The following is a 13,966-nucleotide window of genomic DNA, read 5'->3' as shown; positions in this document are numbered from 1 at the left end:
GCTCGGCCTCCACCTCCACCGGGGAAGGGTAGGCCCCCCCCCGCCCCAGGGGCCCCGCTGACCCCTCAGGCAGGAAGGGCCCGGGTGCTCCTGCCTGCCCCAAACTTCGGTCACTCCCGGGCCTCACGGAAGGGAAAGCTGGCTGGAGAGCAGAAGTTCAGATAAGCAGGAATCCTGTGCGTAAAAAGTCAGTTGCCTGGGAGCTTGAACCTGTGAGTTTGCTAATAAGAGGAGCACAGCCCCGGAGTCGGATGCACCTGGTGCTCGGCCCCCCTCCACGCTGCGCGGCCGTGGGCGGTGGTCCCCCCAAGCTGCGCCCCCCACCCCAAGATGAGATCATAACCAGCCCTGCCAACCTCCCGGCTGCTGCAGGAACTGCAAAGAGGTGACGGCCGCGTCTGCTGTTTCGTGCAAAACGCCGTGCAAATGCAAAGCGGGGGTGACAGTGTGTTCACCTTCTGCACCTGCAAATATTGGTAAAGCCCCAACGGCAGGCACCGGTGAGCATGAGCAGTGAAACAGCGGGGACGCGAAGTCACCCACGAGCTGTTTAAAGGGTCAGACAGCAGTGTTACTGGCGACAGGTGCCAGCTTGTTCACTCCTGGAGGACTCCGGCTTCAGTGGAGCATTTCCCTGATGGCTTCAGCCCCCGAAGAAGCACAGCTCTGACCTCCAGCTCCACCCAGGGAGGGACTGGGGCTCAGCCTCTGCCTTGAGGTTAAGGATCTGATGAGGAAAATTGGAAGCCCAGCTTCATCTTGGGGGGGGGGGCTCAGTAAGCCAGAGATACCCCAGAAGATCAGTGGATCCAAACTTCGGAGGAAATGAGGGGCCACAAACGTAGCCTGGAGCCTCGTTGGGTCCCGGATGCTGTGAGCAGAGCTGGAAAGCACTGGGCTCCAGCTGGGGTTCGCAGATGCATCCAGGTCCCTGCCCCAGGAGACCTGGGTGGTGGAAGGATCTGCTCAGGGCCCTCCAGGTCTACCATCCTGGGGGATCCTGGAAGTGCATGAAGAGAGGCCAACGCAAGGATTATTCCAGAAAGGATCAAGGTTTTTCCTCATGCTGCTCGGCAGCCCGGGGGACAAGCTCTTGGGAACGGAGAGAGAGGCTGTGTTGACATCGCCATCTGGGCTCTGTGGTTTCAGAAACACTGAGAGGCAGGGCCACTGGGTGACGGGCAGGAAGGGGGGCACGCGGTGGGATGAGCACCGGGTGTTGCAGGCAACCGATGAATTATTGAAAACTACATCTGAAACTAATGATGTACTACATGTCGGCTAATTGCATTTAAATTAAAAAAAAAAAAAAAGAAAGAAGAGGAAGGAAGAAAGACGGAGGGAGCAGAGCATGAAGCGGGCCCAGGACAAGGCTTGAGGGAGCTGCGCCCTGGGCCACCCGCGCTCACCTTTGAAGGGGGACTGGGCGCGCGTGGCGAGGAAGAGCCTCTTGCTTTTCCTGCTCTGCGGCCCGCGGCGGGCGTGGTAGCCCAGCGTGTTGCAGCGGCGGCCTCTCTTGCAGCTCAGGCACAGGCCCTGGCTGAAGCTGTCCATGTCGCCGCACTGGTAGGCCGTGCTCTGCAGGCTGGGGTGCAGCAAGGAGTCGATGAAGAGGTGCACCGACCGCTCGTGGGAGCATTTTATGGTCTGCGTGATGGCTGCAACACAGGACAGGGAGGCCGTCGTCACCCCTCCAGCCCAAAGGGCCCTCCGCTCAAAGCATCGTCCTGCTTTCAGCGCCCATCAGTGGCCCGTTGGGGAGGAGGGCTGGGGTTGCTGGGGTTGTGACAGTGGGAAGCAATCACGGCCTGGAAACTCCAGGAGTAGAGCCCTCTTGGCCACGTGGTGGAGAGATGTCAGCCCAGGCACCGCGGGGCTCCCGAGGGCACCCTGGTGTTTTAGCTGGAAGCCTAGGTCACTAAGAAAACACTGAATTATTTAAGAAAACAGAGTGGGGTGATTTATTTTAAAAAAATTCACGTCTTAAATGGCTAAAGATGTGCAAGTGCTGATGCCTTGGGTTGAGTTAGCTGGAATAGGCTTGCGTGAAGTGCCTCTTTTCCTCACCACGCTAGGTGAATGAGAGCCAAGGTACTCCTGAGGCTTGGCGAGTGTTCTGGTGAAAAGCGGAGTCCTCTCCTGCAAGGTCTGCCCTCTGCCTAAAGCAGCTGTTGCCGTCTGTTGGGTAGCTGGCCTGTAAAACCAGCAAGGGGATTGGCTTCTAGAAGGATCATCCTAGTGACCAGGTCTGCATGGGCCTATCCCGAAACAGCAAGGTTAGGAAGTTTATCTATCTTGGATTTTTGACCTTTTTTTTTTTTTTTTTTTTACACTCTCCAAATCTTAACCTAGTCTTTAATAGATGATTCTCAAGGATGCTGAAGAACCACCACAAGGCGTGCAAAATACCTAATGTGAAGGTACAGCACAGGTAACTTTGCCAAAAGCTATTTTCCCCTGGTGTCTGAAGGCTAAATGCCAAGACTGGACACTTCACTCTTGGTCTCCGGCTGCATCTGTTGAGCACCTACTATGAGGCAGGTACTATGCTGAGTGCTTTCACTCATCCGCTCCCCACATCTTGCCACAGCTCCTCGAGGCAGCTGTTCTGGATGAGAAAAGTGAGCTTCAAAGGCATTCACTCATTCCAGCTCACCTGGCCCATAGGGGATGGATGGAAAAGCGTTACCAAATTACCTTTTGTTCAGGTGCATGGTGAGAACCACCCCAGGAGGGGATCGCTTTTAAACTTAAAGGCGAAGAAAACTGAGAAAAACCACAGCAAAACTGGGCAAGCGAAATAAATGTACGTGGTTTCACCACTTTGAAGGTTTGCACGGAAGAGTGAATGGCACCAGCAGAGATGTATTCACCAGGCAGCTACTTACTAGATACCAGGCCTGTGTTGAGCTTTGGGAGGCAGTGGATCTGGGAGGAGGTCTGGGTGGTCAGCCCGGAATGGAACAGGCCCTGTGGATGGCTGGAGGGGCGATGACATGAGGGACATGTGAGGAATGACGAGGGGAAGTTCCCAGAAGGTTCTCTCAGCTGTGGGCGGGTGGCAGGCTGGGAGTCCAGCCAAGATGAGATAATGTTGAATGTGAAGGTCATTCTGATACTGGAGAGGTGAAGGTGGTGATGTCATCACCGGAAAGCGTGTGCTCACTTTGGTTTTACATGATGGAGGTGAGAAGGAGGTACGTGGCAGGGTGGGGGTGGGGGCCTCCAGTTGGCTTGGCGTGAGTTGGCATGTTTTCATCAAGATGATATTTTATAATAATGAGAAATTTGGAACACCTAGGGAACGTATGATTTTTGCTGACAGTCTTGTTCTTAAATCCTGTGCGCGCTGTCAATGTGCATGTTAATGTTTCAGTCTAGGATTTGAGAGAGAAGTGGGATCACAACCCAGATAAGGCCACAATCCAGCTCCTCCTGCCCTGAGATGAAGGAAGTGACCAAGACATGTTTAGAACTGAATTTTGAATTGGAAGGATCCCAGTAGGGTCCCGTAGGACCAGCTGATTAAAGGATCAAGAAGCTATAGTTCAAGGATCTATTAAGTACATCATCCTCATGTGGCTGGGAATAGAAGGAGCCCCCCGGGTGAGGAAGCTTCTAGAGAAGGAGGAATAACCACAGGCAACAGGACTCCGTTTTCAGAAGGGCTAGTGCCCTTCTTTGGGTACTAGCCCAAAGAGACTTTGGAAGAGACTTTGTTGGGTACACCGGGAGAACTAAGAAGTAGGGGTTCCCGGTGGCGCCCCCAGCTCATTGTCAGAGACTGGGCTCCAGCGACCCCTGCCAGTTAAGAGGAGGGCGTGCTGGAGGGACACTCCCACGAGCCCTCCCGCTGAGTGGGCTTGGAGACCATCCACCCTGGGCCCCCACCCTTGCTGAGCCCTTCCTGGGGTCCCGCAGAACTGGAGCTTCCCTGGATGGGGTGTGAGGGGCGTAAGCCAGTGCAGGCTAGTGGTCTGGGCCGGGCCTTCTTTCTCACCAGTTAAGCCATGCTTGGTAATATGTTTGTAGAGCTCTAGGAAGTGGCAGCCAGGCTGGAAGTAGCCCCCATTGGGGTAGAAGTCGTAGTGTGCTATGGGCTGTTTGATGCCCACACTCAGGCCCATGTGCTCCCGGGTGAAGGTGTGAATGGCATCCACAAAATCGGCATCATCTGGTGAAAGACGGTCGTTGGGCGAAGATCCCTCAAACAAAGGGCCTGCAGCGTCCAGCCCTAATAGGAAAGCAGGGCTAAGGGTTAGGTGGGAAGAATGGAGAAGGCTCCTTTTAGCTTTTCGACGTTATTACACATTCATGAGCTGGCAGGAAGAAGAAAATCCTAGGGGATAATCTTTCTCTCGAAAATCTTGCTATAACCTTTTCGCAGTAAAACCACAGTAATTCATGATGCCGAAAATTAGACGCGGGCTGTGCATTATCTATGGGGAAAGAGGTCTGCAGGAACGATCCAGCGGTAGGAATAAGGTTATGAGGGAATGCTTGATTTATTTAAGTAAATCAATTTTAAGTACCTCTCAAGCTACTTTCAAGAGCATCTGTTTGCATACAAAAACCACTGTGCTTATTGTAAGTGGTTCTAACCCACCCATCAGAGAAGGAATTTATTTGCCTGTGTGTTGTCAATAATTTCCCTCAACAAGCTGGCTTTTCTCCTACAGCAATGTCATTTCATTGGAATGTCCAGAACAGCCTTGGGACATCACTGTTCCCGGGTGAAAATGTTGTGAGCAAACAGGACGGCTTAGAGCCCTGGTCAAGTGACAGATGTGTGTGCTGAGGCTACTGGCAGCTCCCGGCTGGCTGTAGTCGGGGAGTATTTATACGCTCAAGGTTTTTCCTCTGTCTTTCTTCCTTCACCTTCCCTGGAAGACCCTTTGACATCTCCTACCAGCCCTGGCTTCCGTCCCTGTTGGGGGTGAAGGAATTGACAAGGGGCACTGACAGCGCCTGTCTCTAGCTCTCACCCATAGTTACAAATGAAAGATGTCTTGGTGTGATTTATATTCCATTCTTCATGGGGCTGAGTATGAGATGACAGGAGTAATGAGCTGTCCTGCTGCCTCTGTCATGAGTGGGCCTGGCTAATAATGCCTGATGTGACCCATGACCCCAGCCAGAGTGGAGAGGGTGCTGGGCCTGGTACCACTCTTCTGCGATTCTGACTCAGCCTTCTAGGCCCGGTTGCTTGGTGATGGGCCTCACTGGCTTTCTTTGGAAGGTCTGCTCACTCTCAGCCTGTTGAGGGTTATATCACAGAGTGGGGTGTGCAAATAGTGGCCTGTGAACCAGGTGTCCCCGGTTACCAGCAAGATCCAAAAGGTAAGGATGAGGAAGTGAGTTCTCGTAATGACAAATTTATTTTGTTTAAATGTCTGCCATTATTCCTATCTTTCTTTATATTAAAACCAACCTCTTCTTTGGCAAAGTAATAGTAATAGTAGATATTAGCTGCCAAAAATGGTCTTACTTGATAAAATGGGGTCATGGGGCGCCTGAGTGGCTCAGTTGGTTGAGCATCCAACTCTTCGTTTTGGCTCAGATCATGATTTCATGGGTTGTGGGATCAAGCCCCAGGTTGGGCTTTATGTTCAGTGTGGAGTATGCTTGAGATTCTCTCCCTCTGTCCCTCTCCCCACTCTCTCTGTCTCTCTCTAAAATAATTTTTTTTAAAGATTTATTTATTTAAGTCACAACAATGCTATTCATCTTAAATTTCCTTTGAATTGTTTTAACCTGTGGAGATTTAGTTTAGCCTGCTGGGTCTTAACGGATGAGTAGGAGTTTGGTAGGTAGACTGGGGCTGGGTGGATAAGTTGTGGTAAGATATTCCAGGCAAGGGGCAGCTGGGTGGCTCAGTTGGTACTGTCTGACTTTGGCTCAGGTCATGTTCTCAGGGACCTGGGATCTGGCCCTGTGTTGGGCTCCCCACTCAGTGGGGGGTCTGCTTGTCCCTTTCCCTCTCCCCCTTCTCAAGCTCTTTCTCTCTCAAATAGAAGGAAAACGTCTTAAAAAAAAATATTCCAGGAAAAGGGAAAAGGACATGCAAAGGTCCAGAAGCACAGGAGGCCATGGTGTGTTCATGAAGTGGAGAAAGACCTACTGCCCGGGAAGCCTGGGACTACAAGAAGAGGACAGTGGGAAGAGAGGTTGCAGAACTCTGGAACACCACACTGAGAAGGGCCTTGGCTGGCATTCTTTCTTTCTTTTTCTTTCTTTCTCTTTTTCTTCCCTCCTTCCTTTTTAAAAGATTTATTTATTTTGAGAGAGAGAAAAAACATGCACAAATGCAAGGGGGAGGAGGGAGAGAGGGAGAGGGAGAGAAAGTCAAGCAGACTCTTAATGGAGCGTGGAACCTGAGGCAGGGCTGGATCTCATGACCCTGAGATCACAACCTGAGCCAAAACCAAGAGTTGGATGCTTAATGGACTGCACCACCCAGGTGCCCCTGGGCTTTCTGAATTTCATCCTGTGGGTATCTGTGGGCCTTGGGGACTTGGCTGGGGACCAGTCTGATCAGATGTGTTCTTTGAAACAGCACTGTGGGGTAGTGTTGGGAGAGGAGGTTGGTGTCAAGGATGCCTGGGAGGAAAGGCCTTCTTGCACAGCCCCAGCTCTTCCTGGATATCTGGGGCCATTTCCAACTTAGTGTACCCCCCTCCCCACTTTTCAAATGGGTCCCAGAATTAGACCCATGTGTTTCGTAAATGTGGAAACTAAGGTACAAACGTAGCCCACGTTACCACAAATTTCGGGCTGTGATCCTTTAGCTTACTCATATTGGGCTTCCTAAACTATAGGTTGAAAAATGAACTCTTTCCTGGTACTAAGATATATGTATGAAGGAACCTGTTGGAGAAAAGGCAATAGGAGTTGGGGCTGTGATTTACTCTGAATTCTCGAGGAACAAGAGTCTAGGACAGTGGGCAAGTTTGGAACAGTGCGGCCAGTCCTCTGGGGAGCAGAGACACTGCGCAAAGTGGGGGCAGTAATTACAGGACTGTAGTAGGAGTTCCTGCTCCACACCCCCACGGTAGGTATTGGGCACCGTTACCTGTAATTCTCCCAATCTTGTGCTTTCCGCCAATGTAATTGCCAGCGAATCCTGAGACATGTGCGCCCAGGCTATACCCAATTAGATGAACATTGCTTCGAGAAAATTGGGCAGATTCCTGGAAGACAGAGGCAATATGGTTCGAGGCAAGAGTTGCCAGATAGAAGCCTTGTGTGGGTCCAGCTTGTTCTGGGCTCCCACCTTATTCTTTGTGCCGAGTGGCAAGTGAGGTGCTTAATTCATCCTCCTGACCCACACTGGCTCCATACTTTGCTAGCACCCGCCTTTCCGGCTCAGCTACCTGGGACCCTTCCCGGTGATGCTGCCCCCCGCTTGCGTGCCATTTACTAGGATGTTAACACCCTGTGCAGTGATCCTGTTCATTTCTATGGGTTTGATGGTGTATGGGTGTGTTTAGATCCCTTAGCTCATCCAAGGGAGTGGGCATAAAAGAGATAGTGGATGGGGGAGAGGGAGGGAAGATAGTTCTGCAAAATAGGGGTTCAGGCAAGGCATCTGAGAGAGCCCCAATATCCCATCCCCACCCCATGTCCTCCCATTCCTATGAGCTTAGCAGAATGGTTCTCCTGTCCGGGATGCTTTGGAGATCAGCTTAATTCACTTAGTCTTAGGAGAAGGGAGAGGCGGGGAGGGAAGGCGGGAGGGTGGGCCTTACCTCCAGCCACAGGATGAGAGCTGCCACCTCCTGGCCCACAAGGCGGGTGTTGCGGACGGCGACGGTGTAGTGGTGGTAGGCCAGGGTGAGCCAGTCAGCCAGCACCACGTTCACCGGCTGGGCCAGTCCAGACTTCAGTGCGGCGACCATCTGCCAAATCCAGCTTTCCAGGAGGCCGTCCACCTGCGGAGGGCCCGCAGAGTAGTCAGCTTAACTGGGAGGGGGCAAAGGGGGTGCTGCACTAGTCTTTTCTTTCTCCTTGTTCACCCCTTTTTTTTCTTTCTTAACTCTTGACTAATTAATGCTGGATCCTTCTTTCCAAAAGAAAGGGCTTAATGTAGGGTTGCTCGACGTTGGCACTACTGACATTTTGGGCCAGATACTTTCTGTTGTGGGGACTGTCCTGTGCACTGTAGGACAGGTAGCAATATCTCTCGTCTCTACCAAGTAGGTGCCAGGAGCACTCTTCCCCCTCCAAGTTGTGAAAACCAAAAGTGTCTCCAGGTTTTGCCAAATGACCCCTGGGGGCTACCCCCTGGCCTCCAGCTGAGAACGATTTTCTTAACGTGCTCCTATTTTAAGAGTTTCTGAGCCTTAAAATAATGGAGAAGTCTCTGCAACCAGGAGCTGAGAGCTGACCTATCCTCTAAGGGTCAGTTCAATTACCTCCCTGCCCGGGAGGCCTGCTCAGCCACAGTTCTGAATCCCAGCTCTGCTCCCACCCTGCATATGCTTGCTCGTGAGGGAATAAAGCACCATGAGCTGCAGCATGGCAGGAGCTCAATACGCATTCATAGTCTTTCTGTGTGTGCGCCTTGTTTGAGAACCAACTTGCTGGGCACTCCTGATGAGTCCACGGAACAAAGCATTTGTGCTGTGTCTGCAGGATAAATAGGAGTTCACTTCTCAGGATAAGGGTGGGCTGGTGAATGTGGGGCAGGGTGTCTGGGGTGGTCTAGGCAGAAGGAAGAGCACTGCAGAGGTGCAGAATCATGAGAGGACCCTGTGGTATATCTGCAGGGAGAAGAATCTGGTGTGGTTGAAGACCAGAGGGGAGTGGGGGATGGAGGTGAGGGGGAGGAGAGGCTGGAGAACAATGCTGATGACGTGGGCAGTTCATTCTGGGGTCAAGTGCAACCACTTATGAATATGCACCCAGGGCTTTCCATGTGGATAGAGCACCTTGGGTTCAAATCCTGACTGTCCTAGTTAGTTAGGAGTTTGGTTAACTTTCCCCTACACCACTTAGCGGCCTTTCTCCGGGACTGCTGTGAAGATGAGATCAGTTAATCACTGTGACCACTTAGAACAGCACCTGGAACGCAGCAAGCTTTCCGTAAATGTGAGTTAAACAGAGTTACGCAGAGTTACTTTAGTAGTTACTGACACAGTGACGCAGCTCTTGCTGCTACTGTCACTAAGGGTGGTAGTTGTGTTCCCATCTGGATTTTAAGAATGAAGAGCTCATTCTGGGAAAGGACGCTCGTAAAGGTCCTATCTTCATGTTACATTTGTGAATGAGGTATTTATGTAGACATTAATTCAGTTAACAAGTATCTTTGGAGCACCCCATATATCATGGATACTGTTCCGCAGGAGAAGAAGAAGAACACTGTAGGCAGGAGACAAGGCAAGCAGCCTGAGCCAAGGCCAAGAGGAGAGGAAGGAGGCACAGGGGAGTGGGAGGAGCTAGGGCGGGTGGGTGTTGCTGGAGTCTAAGTGGTGGGGGGTGGGCAAGGGGGAGGCCAGGAGAGGGAGGAGGAGACAGCAAGGGCAGAGGGAGGGAGGCAGGGAGGCTGTGGAGGAGGCCGGGAAAGGTAAGGGGGGCAGGAGGAGTGAGTGGAGGCAGAGTGAGGGGGGCAGGGTCAGAGGGGAAAGCACAGGGAAGAAGGGGGAAGAAGCTCCAGCTCTGCTGTGTGTAGAGCTTTTGACTTGGGGGGTCCAGCTTCTCACTGCGCCCCTGCCCAGATCTGTCCTCCGGCTGCATTTCCTCCTTCCCACCTTCTCTCTTTTCTTGTAAGGAAAGTCCCTTTGGCCAAAGCAGCCGAAGAAACCGGATACTCTTCTCTAGTGACTGGCCTCCTAATCCCTTTCCTCCCCCACGGTTCCCACGGAAGAGCTTTTCTGTGGCTGATCTCTCATTTCCTTTCAAACAGGTTTCATCAGGTGAGGACCAGACCGAGTTAGATCCCTCTGACAAAGGCCCCAGGGACTGGGAGTCCTTGAGACTGTGAGCTCAGAGCGTGAGGGTGCTGGGTTTGAATCTCTGTCCGTTCTTGGCTGTGTGACTGTGGTAGCTGCTCAGCCTTTCTGAGGGCGGTTTCTTCTTCCAAAACATAGTAACCCACCTCGTTGGGAGGTGGGAGGATTCAATGAGTTGATGTATCACGTAAGGGGCCTAACTTGTAGTAGGGCCTCGATCTAGGTGAGGTCCCCTCTAAAGGGCAGGAAAGCCCAGCACCACCTCGACTGCTGACCTTGGGGTGTGTGGAACCCCCACAACCCTAGGGAGGGTATCCTTTAATCCTAGGGGGAAGCTGCTAGCAGGCTATAGGTGCCTCTGCTTTACCCCTAGCGATGGCAAGCACCCCACCTCATGGCTATACCCATGTGGCTTCACGTGGCTCCCCACTACCACGTGACGCCAGGCACAGGGGCTGTATTGTTCATGGGAAGGCTCTGAGCCTGCACATAGCAGGCTTTCAGTGAATAAATGTGGAAAGAGTGGCGGGTGGGTAGACGGGCTCAATTGGCTTTCTACGGTAGGACAGATGAAGGTTTCAAGAATTTTTTTCAAGTAGATGGCAGGGAAAGGTTTCCAAGTCACGAAACAGATCCCCAAATCTCTGGAGGTTTCAAGTCGTGAACTAAGCTTCAAATTGTGGGTTGGTTGGAATCAGGGAGGCAGAAATTCCTCTTGGAGACAACTCCTTGCGTAGTTTGACTTCAACCATTGCCCACAACATTCTCTCTCCCCTTTGTCTGGGATTTTTAGCGTTCCTAAAAGACTGCATTTTCTCTAAGAGTCTACACGTCTCAGTCACCTTTTTACCTAGGTATGGCCAATGGATGTCAGTGGAAGCATTTCACAGATGCTTCTGGGCAGCTAGCCTAAAAAATACCCCACACTTTTATACCAAAAGCCATTGAATTGTAGGCTTTAAATGGATAAATTTTATGGTATGTGAATTATATCTCAATAAAGCTGTTAAAAAAACAACAACCCAGCTCTTAGACTCCTTTGTGTTTGCCCTTTACTAATAGCGCTACCTGGAATAAAGATGTGATGACTGGTGCTCTGGCTCCCATCTTGGACTATAAGGACAAAGGCCTCACTCTAAGAACGGCAGAGTAGTAAGCTGGAAATGAACCGGGTCCCTGAGGACTTCATTGACCAAAGCCATTTATCCAGTTTTCGATTACATATTTCTAGATTGTTGTGTGAAATGGAAACAAACTTCTGTTTTATTTGAACTACCGCTAGTTGGGTTTCTGGTATTCACAGCTGCATTTAAATCTTAGGGTCACAGCATTTCATTGGGAGACTGTCTTTTGGCTTCCCATCTGAAACAGGCAGATTCACCTTCCTGGACTGCAACCTCTTCTGGGTCCTCATGTGCTATGTGACCTCCTTGAGCCACATTTTATCATCTGAAACGTGGAGATAATTATACTTTCCCTATCCTGCTTATTCATGGAATTGAGATAATCAATGAGATCCTGTATGGGGAAGTACTCGGAAAATTAGAATGCACTTTACAAATACAGTGCATGAAGTTGTTATCACTGGCTCCCTATCTTTTTTATTAAAATTGGACACGTGAGGGAGAAAAGCAGAAAATGTACATGCAGAGAGAAAAAAAGGCATGTCAGCATTTCCTACCGTCCACCCGTGGATTATCATCACCAGGGGCAGAGAGGAGTTGAAGCCACACTGCTGTAACGTGTCTGGGTGATTCAGTTGAATCTGACAGCCCTTATCCCTTTCTTCTTCAAAAAGCAGGAATCTGGTCTTTGTCTCCTGCGATGCTTCCATTGTCTCAGCAGCTCTCAATCTTCTTCCAAATGGCTCTGGAATGTAAGATTGGGGACAGTGCTTTACCCTGGCATCTGTTCCACCTCTGCTGGCTCTGGGACAGCCCAAAGGTTCCTAAGGGTACCAGCCAGTAGGGTTACTATGAGGTGCTGGAGGTAGGCATGAACCACAGCTTTTGGGGAACCCACAGCAGAATGCCCATTTCTCCCTTGGGAGATGATGAAGGGTGACCCTACAAGAACCCAATAGAGAGGTAGAGGGGGCCAGGTCCTCCATCCTGCCATCCTGACTATGGGATCAGCCAGCCAGATATTGGAGGACCTCTAGGACAATAGGGATACGGAAGAGACAGTTGAATGAGTATTTCACCCCAAATCACACTGTCAATAAGTGGTGGTGTCAGGATTTGAACCCAGGTCCCTCTGATTCCAATTGCCTGCATGCCTACATGCTGCAGAGACAGTGGATAGAGCACCTTAGTTAGATGACACTATGCATTTGCTCATGTAGTCCAGCCTGTTCTCACATGCAGACTCATTATACCGTGTAGCCTTGCACGGACCAGGTAGGGTTGGGGCGGAGAGAGGATCTCAGGAGTGGCCGATTCTGCTTGATGCAGGGAGGGACGTTCAGGGAGGACTCTTCAGGGAAAACGATGCTGATCTTGTCTGGAAGGATGGACAAGGGCTTGTGGGGCAGCGTGGATGGTAGGAGGGAGCAGGGGAACGGGAGAGTTCGGGCTCCCAGGGTGGCACTTTGTGGCACAAGGAGGAGTGCGATAAGCCTGGGCAGCCGAGGTGTCTGGGGCCCTGGGAGGCTGGGGAGTCTGGACTTTATGCCCTGGATGATAAGGCTGCTGCTAAGGAGTTTTTCAGCAGAAAAGGATAAATTGAGTATCCATTCAGAATCTTTCAAAGACTGTGGAAGAATGGGGGGGAGGGGAGGAAGAAAGATTGTTTTTAAGATTTTTACCTTCTGTTGTTTTCTCAAAATCCCTACTAGTCTTTCTTTTGGGGGAGCCCAATGCCAATCCTGAGACATTTTGGAGTGATGAGCAGTCGCGCAGCTGCCACGCAAGGCCATGCTGTTGCCCGGACAGACACCTCTGCTCGGGGGCAGGGGGAGGCCCAGAGAGGTGCTGTGTTCTCAGGGCTGGGGCACCAAGGTGGGTGGCATCTTTTGTGCCAAGATTAGAGATCAGGCCAAGCGCTGGTGGAGGATGCCCTCATCCTCCCTTCTAGCCCAGGGTGGCTCTCTGGTGGCTGGGGGTGCACCAGCATTTTTGGTCAGTGAACTCAGTTGAACCTAATTACTAAGGATCCCGATCATTCATTCTGAGCTTATAAAGTCATTCAGACTTCTCAAACAATAAGTCTTGGGCTCTTGGTTTCAGGGGACAGCAGGAGAGAGAGATGATGAACCCACAAAGTACGAGGGGAGGTATTAATGAAACCAATTTTCCTACCCAAAGGTTATTAATTTGAAAGGTTATTCATTTCCAGCAAAGGGCAATGATTTTTCACCATGATGACAGAATGAAACGCATCATGTTTTATTAAAAGGAGATGTGAGTGAGAATCTGAATAACTGCTGTGATAATTAAGAAAATGTCTGCTGCCCAGTTTGGTTTTCCCAAGCTTATCCTCATCCCTGCTGGGGACTCCCAGCTCACGCTCCCCATTTCGCTGGCTGCACCACCCTCCTGGTCTTCTAAATGGAAGCTGAGGTGTCACCTTGCACTCCTACACCAGCCTTCCAATCAGTCTGAAGCTTTGAGTTCCCGAATATCCCTAGAAGCCAGTGCCCTAGCTCAGGTGCACATTGTTTCTTGATTGATTGTGACAGCTCCCTAACACCTCTCTCTGTGTCTCTCTCTTTCTATTTGATCTTGACATCCTCCCTCATGCTGCAGCTCAAAGAATCTTCCTAGAACAGGAATAACTCTCATATCCATTAGTGATTTTGAGCTTTGTGGTATCGCAGCCAAGGCCACCACCCCCGTGATAATCCCTCATTCCTCAGCTCCTCCCCTCCTGCTACCCACTGCCAACGGTTCCCCCTACCTTTGCCCTCTCACTCCCCTCTCTGCCTCTGCTGCTTCCTGGTGAGCCTTGGACCATCCATTAAAATGGAACTCACACATCACACCCTGGAGGAAGCCTTCTCATCTAGCCAGAGATCA

General features: G+C 51.0%; 1 protein-coding gene across 3 annotated transcripts in view; it reads right to left on the bottom strand.

Annotated features, from left to right (window-relative positions):
- The window catches only part of LIPC (lipase C, hepatic type), a 159,408-nt gene that overhangs the window by 24,064 nt on the left and 121,378 nt on the right, over nucleotides 1-13,966 (bottom strand). For all 3 annotated transcript variants that reach the window (XM_049104245.1, XM_049104244.1, XM_025472660.3), the window contains exons 3-7: nucleotides 11,632-11,819; nucleotides 7,749-7,931; nucleotides 7,073-7,190; nucleotides 4,001-4,234; nucleotides 1,410-1,658 (exon numbers count right to left, since the gene is read on the bottom strand). In XM_049104245.1, coding sequence (XP_048960202.1) covers nucleotides 1,410-1,658; nucleotides 4,001-4,234; nucleotides 7,073-7,190; nucleotides 7,749-7,931; nucleotides 11,632-11,819 — 972 coding nt within the window. The remainder of the gene's footprint in view (nucleotides 1-1,409; nucleotides 1,659-4,000; nucleotides 4,235-7,072; nucleotides 7,191-7,748; nucleotides 7,932-11,631; nucleotides 11,820-13,966) is intronic.

This window comes from Canis lupus, chromosome 30, assembly GCF_003254725.2.
Source record: "Canis lupus dingo isolate Sandy chromosome 30, ASM325472v2, whole genome shotgun sequence".
Taxonomy (NCBI): domain Eukaryota; kingdom Metazoa; phylum Chordata; class Mammalia; order Carnivora; family Canidae; genus Canis; species Canis lupus.
This window is presented reverse-complemented; position numbering and strand designations above follow the sequence as displayed.